General features: G+C 40.6%; 3 protein-coding genes across 5 annotated transcripts in view; 2 read left to right on the forward strand and 1 right to left on the reverse strand.

The window, feature by feature from the left end:
• Positions 1 to 8087, forward strand: part of POLG2 (DNA polymerase gamma 2, accessory subunit) — an 8328-nt gene extending 241 nt beyond the window's left edge. Inside the window, exons 2-9 of the mRNA XM_019515088.1 lie at positions 7 to 94; positions 2960 to 3086; positions 3240 to 3345; positions 3780 to 3953; positions 5445 to 5582; positions 6100 to 6180; positions 6882 to 6982; positions 7880 to 8087. Of these exons, the coding sequence (XP_019370633.1) occupies positions 7 to 94; positions 2960 to 3086; positions 3240 to 3345; positions 3780 to 3953; positions 5445 to 5582; positions 6100 to 6180; positions 6882 to 6982; positions 7880 to 8045 (981 nt within the window). The 3' untranslated portion in view covers positions 8046 to 8087. The remainder of the gene's footprint in view (positions 1 to 6; positions 95 to 2959; positions 3087 to 3239; positions 3346 to 3779; positions 3954 to 5444; positions 5583 to 6099; positions 6181 to 6881; positions 6983 to 7879) is intronic.
• Positions 8088 to 8453: 366 nt separating this feature from the next.
• Positions 8454 to 10573, forward strand: part of PECAM1 (platelet and endothelial cell adhesion molecule 1) — a 110631-nt gene continuing 108511 nt past the window's right edge. The window contains exon 1 of the mRNA XM_019516662.1: positions 8454 to 9223. The gene's annotated coding sequence lies outside the window, so the exon portion shown is untranslated. The remainder of the gene's footprint in view (positions 9224 to 10573) is intronic.
• The window catches only part of MILR1 (mast cell immunoglobulin like receptor 1), a 21537-nt gene continuing 20193 nt past the window's right edge, over positions 9230 to 10573 (reverse strand). For all 3 annotated transcript variants that reach the window (XM_019516728.1, XM_019516727.1, XM_019516726.1), the window contains one exon: positions 9230 to 9559. In XM_019516728.1, the coding sequence (XP_019372273.1) occupies positions 9429 to 9559 (131 nt within the window). In that variant the 3' untranslated portion in view covers positions 9230 to 9428. The remainder of the gene's footprint in view (positions 9560 to 10573) is intronic.

The following is a 10573-nucleotide window of genomic DNA, read 5'->3' on the forward strand; positions in this document are numbered from 1 at the left end:
CTGCAGCCCGTCTTCGCGGCCGAGGGCCCGCTGCAGCGCGCGGTGGGTGGCGCCCCGGGGGGGGCAGTCGAACTGCGCCGCGGCCTCCTGCACGGTACGTGCGCCCGCCGCCTCCCTACCGCCCCGGACCAGCCTGGGGTGGGCCCGGCCTTGCGCTCTGGTAGCGGCTGACTGAGGGCTATGCGGCTTCAAAGCTTGTGGTGCGCATGCGCGGACCGGGGCGCACCGGCCTTCGGGGACGCGGTGTAAACGTGGGCGGCTTTGGGCTGCGTCTGTTTGTCTCTTGTCTCTTTATCTGTCTATATCTATATACACGTGTATATACGCGTGTGTGTACACATACACACTTCGGCTAGTCTATAAAGTGAAAATTTATCCTGCCTTTTGTTTCAGGCTAGGCAGCAGCTGTCTCAGGCAGCACGTAGTGAAGCGAGTTGCAGCTCAGGAAAGCTTGGGCTGCGTCTGTCTCTGTGTCTCCATCTATTTATGTGCGTGCACATGCGCACATACGCACTTGGGCTAGTCTATAATGAAAATTTATCCTGCCTTTTACTTCAGGCTAGCTGGCAACTGTGTCTTGGGCAACATGTGATGAGCTGAGCTTCAGCTCAGGAAAGTGTGGGCTACATCTCTATCTCTCTCCATCTATTTACACACGTGTGCATGTTTGTGTGTATATATGTACATACATATAGCGATATAGATATCTCTATAGCAATATCTATATATCTATAGCTCTATATCTATATAGATAGCAACAGAGATATATACAGGCACCCCCTGCTTAGCGCTCTTAATTGGTTCCTGGAAAAACGGAGCGTTAAGTGAAACTGAAAGTATTTGATGACCCAAGATAGTGACCGCAAGTTTTTTTTAATGGGTCAAGATAGCGCCCGCAGGCATTAAACTCACTGAGCGCCAAGTGAAATCAGGTACCAATTTTAAATGAGTGTTAAAGCGAAGTGGCACTAAGTGAAACAGCGTTAAGCGAGGCTTGCCTATATAGATATATATAGATATATAGATGGGGGTGTGTGTGTGTGTACAGACATAGACACACTTTGGTTAGTCTATACAGTGAAAACATACCTTAGCTGTTACTTGACTTCAGACTAGCTGTCCCTTGAACAGCATGGGATTAAGGGAGCTTCAGCTCAGAAAATTTTATGCTGTATCTGTTGATTTACACGCGTATATACGTACATGCAGACACTAGAGGTGCACTGATACATCAGTCCATATTGGATTGGCACCGATAAAAGGAAAATTAACATTTTATTAGCAGTTGGCTTTTTTTGACTGGTGTAGCCAATAATGTCATCGACAAGTGCTGTGTGTATGCATGCAGCCAGAAGTGCAGCCCGGCAACTTGGTGAGCAGCACTTGGCCGGTAGGTCTATGGGTGGGAAGGGGCATGGGGCAGATCAAGGCCCCCACAGTGAGGGAGGGAGTGGGGCTGGAGCAGGTGCCGCCCAGTTGGGGTGGGGTGTGTGATGAAGCCGCAGACGGCTCGTGTGGGGGACATGGGGATGGGTGGGTGGCTCCTTGCTGCTGCATGCACCCCCAGAGGAGGCATGGGGGGGCACTTGTACCCCAGATTTGTGTGTGGGGCAAGGGCAAGCTGCCTACTGCAGGTGTGGGACCAGGGGCTGCGCCAGCCTCTTCTGAGAAGTAGGTCTGGGCTGAGACTGCTTGGGATAGGCCGGGCAGCAACAGCACTGGGAGGGGAGGTTACAGGGGGGCTGTGGCCACCCCAGAGTTCACTGTAGCCCCCTATCCAGCCCTCCACCAGGAAGAGGCTGGTATAGCCCCTGAGCCCACAGCAGATAGCCCACCCCTGCCCTGCACACACATCCAGGGGGTATATGCCTCCTCTAGGGGTGTGGGCAGTGGCAGGGAGCCGCCCACCTCTCCCAACACCCACTGCATGAGCCACCTGCAGCTCCATCCTCTGCCCTGCCCTGTCCCCCCCACACCCATTCTCTCCCCCACAGACTTACTGGCAGGTCACTGCTCTCCAAGCTGCAGGACTGAATGTTGGCTATCACATTGGTATTGGCTGATATGGCTGGATAATAATTGGCCATCGGTATTAGCCAGAAAAATCTTTCAGTGCACCCATAGCACGCACTTTGGTTGGTCTATAAAGTGCAAGTTTACCTTGCTTTCTACTTGACTTCAAAATAGCAGGCAACCAAGTGTCTTAGCCACTGATGAAGTGAACGTTAGCTTAGGAAAGCTTGTGTTATATCGATATAGCTCACACGTACACGCCCACACACCCTCCCTCCCTCCCTCCCTCCTTGCATTCAGACTAACATTGTTACCTACATTTTTGCCCATGGGGGAAATGCAGACTTTCTATCAGTGTTTCTCAGCTTCTTGAGACTTAAAGCCCCCTTCGATAGATTTGAAGCACCCCATCAGAAAACTCCAGCTCTTTTCACTCCTTTTTTTGACTAAGGAAAAATAGAGTAGTTCTGTTGCAAAGAACTCAAAAACCACAACAGTGATTTTTTAATACTGTAGATTCCTATGTGAAATCTCTGGGTTTGTCCTGTGAATCATGTTTACAAATCTAACAGTGCTAACATTTTATGTCACCCTGGGGCACTCTTGAAATGATTTCAAGGTACTCCAAGGTGTCATGTACCCTGGTTGAGAATCACTGCTCTAAATAGAAGTGTTTAGAATCAGGAGAGAGGCTTATTATGCATCTATGATTTAGTTAATCGCTAAGGTGCAAATCTACCTTGATTCTGAAAAACATGTGCTGCCATCAAGTTCTGCACATACTTTGCCTGTTTAGTCTTGAAATGTCATTACTTTTACCCCTTTCCTCCTTGCGGTACCTGGGCTGCAGCTGTCTTCTGTGGATATGTTGGAAAGCATTACTTTTGCTTGTAATAATTAAGATGCTTCTCATAGTTCCAGGTATGAACAATTTGTCTCTTGACAGGTGCGCTTGAGCAATATGTCAGTTGTCTAGAACTGGTAAACAAGAGGCTGCCTTATGGACTTGCTCAGGTTGGAGTTTGCTTTCATCGTGAACCAGATTCTGAGAATCCAGATGAGAGCATCACGAGGTACAGAAATGACAACTGATAGATTTTCTTTTTATATTTAAAAGAATGCTGACTATTTTTACTTCTGGTTTACATTTTTGAATTATGTCTCTTGCTTTTCCCTTGTTGTTTTTTTTAAAGGAGTTAACTTGCTCACCTTGCTATTGTTTAAAGAACAGGCGAAAGGACAATGTCTTCCCTTGTGTGGTTTAGCTCCGCCAGAACTATAGGACAGTGGCTTGATTATTGGTTACGCCAGAGGCTCCAGTGGTGGAGAAAGGTATATATGGTATTTGTTTCTTTTTTAAGATAGAAAGTTTTTGCAATATTTATCTTTTGGGGGGGGGGGTTGGGTAAAGAGCACAGCTTTATGTTTACAACATAATGATATTGGCACGTATTCACTGCTGAAATGCAGCCACTCTTGAGGTAAAAAGCTATTTACAAGTGCATAACAATGCTGCCAAGCAGATGTTGATGTGATTTAGCCAAATTAAAGTTTTCATTTTCTTAAGTAACTTTAAGATTAGGGTGTTGCATCTGAGGTAACACTTTGCACTGTGAATTATAATCTCTATTTTTCATGAAGGGTTAGAGGTCTGTTTGTTTTTCTTTTTTCTTTTTTCCCCCCCCCCCTTCCTTTTTTAAAAGATTGCAATTCATTTAAGATGCTCAGTAGATGGACTTCCTTTTTAAACCACCTCTTGTTTTCAGTTTGCAATAGGTCCATCTAACTTCACCAGCAGCGACTTTCAGGATGAAGAGGGAAGAAGAGGAGTTAACTTGTACTACAGCTTTCCTTGGGGAAAGGAATTGATAGAAAGGTTGCAGAATCTGGGAGATAAAGAATTGCTACAAATGTATCCGGGGGATAGCTCAAAATTACGGGTAAGATTCACTTTGTTTTATTTGTAAGTTACTGAGAAGAGATACAAATGTTCCCCTAATGTGTAAATGGCATTTGTTCTTTTAAAATAAAGGGGTGTCATGGCATTTTAGACTATGCATTTAACAGACCTCAAAAGCAGAGAGAAGGAAGCTGAAGTGAAATTATTCTCTCACTCCCAGACCTGATTTTTTTTTTTTTTAATATTAACATTGAGATGCATTGGCAGGGTAGTGGGGGGAAAGTTGTCTGGCCTATGCTGTATACCTGTTCCTTGGGTAGCATTCAACTGCTGTCAGACTGTATCTTTCATCAGCCGTAAGTTGACATAAAAATGAACTGTAAAGGTCATTCTCACTCAGCCATTTGAAATGCTTGGTATTTGATAGAGAGTGGCTTAATGTACTGAAATGATATAATTGCTTCTGTAGAAAATGCCATCTTTAGACAAACAAAATGAGAGCAAGCCAGAGAAACCTTTCCCATGTGCACCCATGCAATAATTTAAATGTCCTGCTATATATTGTAGCTTATGAATAAGCATTTTAATGCACATCATTCAGTTTTTCAGTACTGCATAGGAATATTACAGCAAGTGAAGGGATCTTATGTGGATTAAGTCAGGATAGCAGCTTGCAATTCTAGCAAACTAAAGGGTGGGGGGTAGAGTTCTGGATGATTGGGGAAAATTTCTCTAAGCCTCATTGCTATTTGATTTTTATGAACTTTGAATTTCAGCCCGTTAATAGGTTTAATATGTTTAAAAAGAAGTTCTGGCTACAGGTTCTAAGAGTATCTTTTACTAGTATAACATTTACACTTTTCTACTTGGAAAGCTTTATATACAAATACTTGTTCTTCAGCGGGTAGCTACGAGATTCAACAGATAGACAAAAAGCTATGGGTTCTGCTACTAGAGATGCATTCCTTCAAAAAGACGCAGATCTTTCGTCTTGCACTCTTCCAGTTCAGAGTTTTCAGTTCAGTGTTACAGTAATTCTTAGAGATCTGCACTAGTTGCTTGTTTCTTTTCCACCTGTGGAATAAATCTTCATTCAGTGTCAACATGCAAAATCCAAGAGCTTTCCTTTTTCTCTGCCACGTACGAGATTGGCAAAGGTTGCTCATGTTGGCAGTCTGATATAATGGCTGCTGACAGGAAGATTTTCCAAGGAGCCCAGTTCCTGCCTGGGTATGAAATAGCCCCAATATGCTGATCACAGGGCAAGTTGTAAGGCTGGTCTTCTTGGGAAGGGTGGGGGGAGATATTTATTTTAGTAAAGGCTTGGTATTTCTCCTGTTTCTTGCTATAATTAAATTAGTTACAGCTATCTACTGTGAAGCTGTACATGTGGTTGGTAGCTTTTTGAATATGCATTTGGTCTTGAATAGATCAAGGGAGCTGAGTTTGGGATCAGTGCCTCTGTGTATGAGTGCATGCACATTTTAAGTAACATTGTTTTTGAGGGTTGATATTTAATTTTTTTCTTCAGGCCCGAGATGGAAGGAAGAATGTTGTTCCTCACGTGCTCTCTGTGACTGGCAATCTGGACCAAGGAGTGTTGGCATATCTCTGTGACTCCTTGCAGTTGGCTGAGAGTTCTTTAGGCAAGAAAACTTCACAAAGACAGGTGATTCCTTTTAGCATGCCTGGAGATAAAGGATTGTGAAAATAGCAAGCTACTGAGACAAGGTCTATACCACAGAGTTCTGCTGAAAAAAATCACAGACCTTCACCAGCATTGCTTAGTCAGCTACCATGGTGTGGAGGCAGCTGTGCTGACAGAAAATAGTTTTTATTGCCTTAATTTTATTTGGAGGAGATGGTATAGTGATGCTGGTAGAAAACACCTTTTGTCAGCATACACCTTGTCTCTGCTAGGGGCTGTAGTGGCATACTTATACCACCAAAGGCTGTTCTGTGATGTAGGCAACTTTAGTGCTGCATGGCATCTGACTCACTTTATCTTAACCTAGGATTTTGTATAGTAAAAACATGTCTGTACATGTGGAATATATATTGTTTGTTCAGCAAAGCAGTCATTTTTTTACTAGCAAAAATATAAATGCTCATAATACTCTTTTATTTCTGTTTTATACATTTAGTGTTTTTATGGAGTAACCTGTTGCTTTGTCTGATGTTTCTAGGTGCTTAAGCTTCACCCTTGCTTAACGCCAATCAAAGTGGCCGTGGACATGGGAAGAGGCCCAGCAATGGATCTGAGACAGGTATATAATGACTAAACGTTGGATTGTGCAATTCTCTGTATTCTTACTTTATAATTCTGGTGGTGGGTTCTGGATTTCTTGGTCCAGCTAGGAGAAATTTTGCTGCTTTGCTACTCTGCAGGGGGTGGGGCTTAGTTGTTAGGGAATATTTCCAATGGATTTTTTTTTTAAATAGAAATGAGGTTTGGGGGAGTAATAGAGAATACTTCAGGCTTGAATACATGCTGTCTTTGGCAGCATTTATAAAACTGTATAAAACAATACAACTAACTGTATTCGGAGCAAACAAAAATAAGTATTTAATTTAGCTATTTCTAATTTTAGGTATTAAATGCCAGATAGTATGTATTTGCTTATTTAAACATATTTCGGTATTAAATGTGTACCCTAAATATCTCTAATCCTTTTTAGTCATTTCAGTAACATAAATACAATCTTCAGATAGAAACGATGCTTTTTTAATTGTCGTTTTAAGAAATGAGCATGGAAAAGATGCATCTGAGCATAGTTTTTGAGTTGTAAGGCATATATGAAAATTGAGATGTTAGTATTATTGCTCTCCTTTGAGTGTGTGTATTACTGTATATAAATCAATATTGTATTAAACATTATATTTGAGCTTTTGTGTAAAACAGATATGTTTCTCTGAATATTTCAAATCATCAAATCATTCAAATCCCTTTTTATATGTGTATATATAGGTTTGTCAGGGACTATTCACCGAATTGATAGAAAATGGAATTTCTGTGTGGCCTGGATATCTTGACACCTTGCAGACATCTCAGGAACAACTTTACACAAAGTAAGGGAACACAGTCTGGCAAATAAAACAAATGGTCAGATAGAAATGCCTTTTAATAAAAGAGCAAACATTAGCTGAACTTCTGTGCAAAGTCACAGAGAACAGGGAAAAAATGTCTGAAAACAGTAGTTGGTTTGTTTGTTTGAGAGCTTATTACCACAAAGATCGCTATAACTAAAGAACTTCAGTACACTATTCTCTCATTGATACTAAAACTAGTTGTGTTTTTGAGTGGAAAACAGTAAAACATTTGAGGAAGTCCCTGTGAAAAATAGTGTTTAATAACATAATTAATCTATATTTAAAAAAAAAAAAGCTTACAACTGCTTTTGCATGTGGACCCACTTCTGTATTTCATGTGTAAGCAAGTGATTTGAAACTGTAATTATTTACTGTTCACTGAGACTCTTACCAGTTGCATAATTCTCTCAGCAGATTATCTGCACAAGTGATTGTGATTTGTGCCATTAAGTTTTCCTAGAACTGGTCCATAATTTACACTTTGGAGGAATGATAAGTTGAATGAATTTGTCATCTGTGGCTTTTTCCTCTTAATTTTAATTGAGCTTTCACTAAGAAGCAAAAAACACATACTATTTTAATATAGCAAAGTTAGTAAGTTAAAATAAAGCTTGTCTACTAGATAACTGCAGGAGAAGAATTACTATTTCGCCAATAAAAATATTCCTATTATAGGTTACTAAATAAAACCCCTTTTGTTCCAGAGAAACCTAATAACTTGTAGCAATATAACTAGAAGGTCAAGGTGATGAAAGTGAGAAAGGAACACAGTACAACATGCTGTGTATTGGACACAGTACAACATAACCGCAGTCTGTGTTGTCTGTTGTACACCAAAGCTATAATGTTGTAATGGGTGCACTCATTCTTTGGCAGGTATGATGAGATGAGCATCCTCTTCACAATCTTGATCACTGATGCTACTCTGGAAAATGGAATAGTCCAGCTGAGAAGCAGAGACACCACCATGAAAGAAATGATGCACATTTCTAAACTGAAGGACTTTTTAACCAACTACATTACAGCAGCTAAAAATGTATAAATTAGAATCTCTCTAATAAAAGGGTTTGGGTTCTTCCCCACATTTTTATGTCTGAACTGATTTTTTTCTTCCCAAGCTGTTTCACTGAACCATCAGTGGCATAAATGAAAAGCTAGCCAGAACTTAAGATTCTTAGTGCCCCATTTTGCTTTCTTAGACCACATTCCTTTTTATTTACATGGCTAGGAGAGTGCCTGTGGCATCCTTCAAATTTGATGCTGTTAAAGCAGTATGGTGCATCAGTTCTTTATCAAATCCTAATTCTTTATAAAGGTTTTCTTGCCTCTGCTGAAGAGGGGGACAAAACCAGGTTTGTCCATGGAAAGCATTAATCCCATTCAGTTTCAGAGCCCCGTAGGTATGAAATGAGGGCACACCTTTCTGTTTGGGGAAGTTCTCTAATTGGTGGCCTGTGCATGACAAATCCCAACCTGATCTGTCAAGTGTGGTTCTGCTCCTCTCTTTGTTGTAGGCTAAAAGATGTGTCCTAGGAATCTAGCCTCTTGGAAGAAATCCTGTTTAAAACTACGTAATACAGCGGTCACTGATGCATTGTGACAGTTTCTGGTCTTTGCTGCAAAGGGAAGATAAACAGAACCTAATATGCAGTATTTAAAAAAACCTTAACTATAGAAAAAGTCAGTTGGAAAGCAAAGGCATGTAATATCTTTGATAGTGATACTTGTTTATGTGCAAGTACACTTCTTTATGATTTTTTTTCAGTTAGGCATTTGGGTGATGGCCATTTCTGACTAACTGAAATGTTACTGTTAAAATGTATTTGTATTTCAATGATGACTAATCAATTTAAATAGCTAAGTCATGCATGTTCTTTTCAAGCAATACACTTACGTAGCTAGGAAGAGACATTTTCCACAAAGTGAACAAGGGAGTTGTTTTTTATGTAATAAACTGGACTGTCAAGATGCTAAAGAAGGACTTGCTCTTGAATTAGTATCAGAAAAGACTGATTTCTATCATCTGGCTACTAAATAATTAGGCCATAAAATTAACATCTGAATACTTGCATCACAGAATCATACAGCTGGAAGGAGCATCAAGAGTCATCTAGTCTTAGCTACTACAAGGATCCAGAACTTGCAATTTTTAAACCATCCTAGATAGGGGCTTATCCAGCCTTGGAGAACCTCCAAGGAAGAGATCTACAACTTTTCCAGGTAACTTGTTCTATTGTCCTCCCTGGCTGTAAAAAGTTATCCCTTAGTTTTGGTCTGCATCTGCTTTCCCAGTTTTTAAATCCATTGGCACAGGTCCTACCTCCTGAAGCAAAGAAAAAAACGTTTCTTCTTTTTCTTTATTTGAAAGGCTGCCATATATTTGCTTTTCTTCCAGTGCAGGCTCAGTGCTCATGCTAGCACAAGCCTATAGAAGTAGAGGTTCTCTTTTTTTAAATATTTTATAATTTGTTTTCTCATATATCATCAAAGAGAACTTACCTTGTATTCTGCTTATGAAAACTTCAGAGTAGTCGACTGTATCTGTGCTCAAGCTCACTAAAATAGAGTAGGCACAATGAATAAACACATACTGGATAGCTTCAGAATTAAGTTGTTGAATTTTATACCAGAGAGGTTAGTAGTAAAACTGTTCAAATTGAAAATTCTACTTGGATTTGGACACTATTTTGCTTTTTTCCACGGAGTGTTAAATATTTTATTCTACAGAACATTTCCCAAAATATCCTTTTTTTTTTTTAAAGACATCAGCCTCCAAAAACAGCAATACTTTTTGCCTCATTTCTTTTCTAATGGTGCTTTTCCCAACATTATTATAAATATCTGTTTTTTTTCCTTAAATTTCTTGGAAGAATTAGTTCCACCCTTTGAATTATTTTTCCTGGGAATTCATCAGTGGTAATATCAATAATGGGCAGGAGGCTAGTATTACTTTTAGCGTTAGAGTTTCCAAGAAGAAACTGTGGCTACTGAATCAACTTCAGATGTGTGATATTTCAGGGAGACTGTTGTTTTCTTTGAAAGAGAGTTTCTAGCAACAAAGGGGACTTGCAGCTAGAATCCTAATTCAGAGGTGGATGGTTAGCACTAGCAATTCATCTTCCATTGTATTTTGATGTCTGTTAGGAATGGATTCTAGATGTGCCTCTCATTTTTCAGTTGCTTGTAGAATGCTAAATACAAGGGATCTGTCCCTACAGAATGACATGCTTAGTCTCTGGAAAGAGGGAGCATGGAGTAAAAGTAGATTTCAGAGCAGTGGTGGGCAGTTATCTCAGCTGGAGGGCCACTTAACAGCTTTGAGGGCCTCAAGGGGAGCTCTCCACCCTGACCAGTGCCCCTCCTGCTGATCAGCATCTGGGACCAGAAGTCCCACACCTAACCCATGACTGTTGCCACAAATCCCCTTCCTTTCCCCAGAAGTGCTCCTTTGGTGGGGGGGAGAGGGGCTGCCACCTTGGAACTGGAAAAAAAAAACCCCCAAATCCTGTACTAAAAATCAAACATCTTACTATAGCACATTTTAATTGTATTTCAAAAAAAATGTCCTTA

This window comes from Gavialis gangeticus, unplaced genomic scaffold (assembly GCF_001723915.1).
Source record: "Gavialis gangeticus isolate Ggan-Ray unplaced genomic scaffold, GavGan_comp1, whole genome shotgun sequence".
Classification (NCBI taxonomy): domain Eukaryota; kingdom Metazoa; phylum Chordata; order Crocodylia; family Gavialidae; genus Gavialis; species Gavialis gangeticus.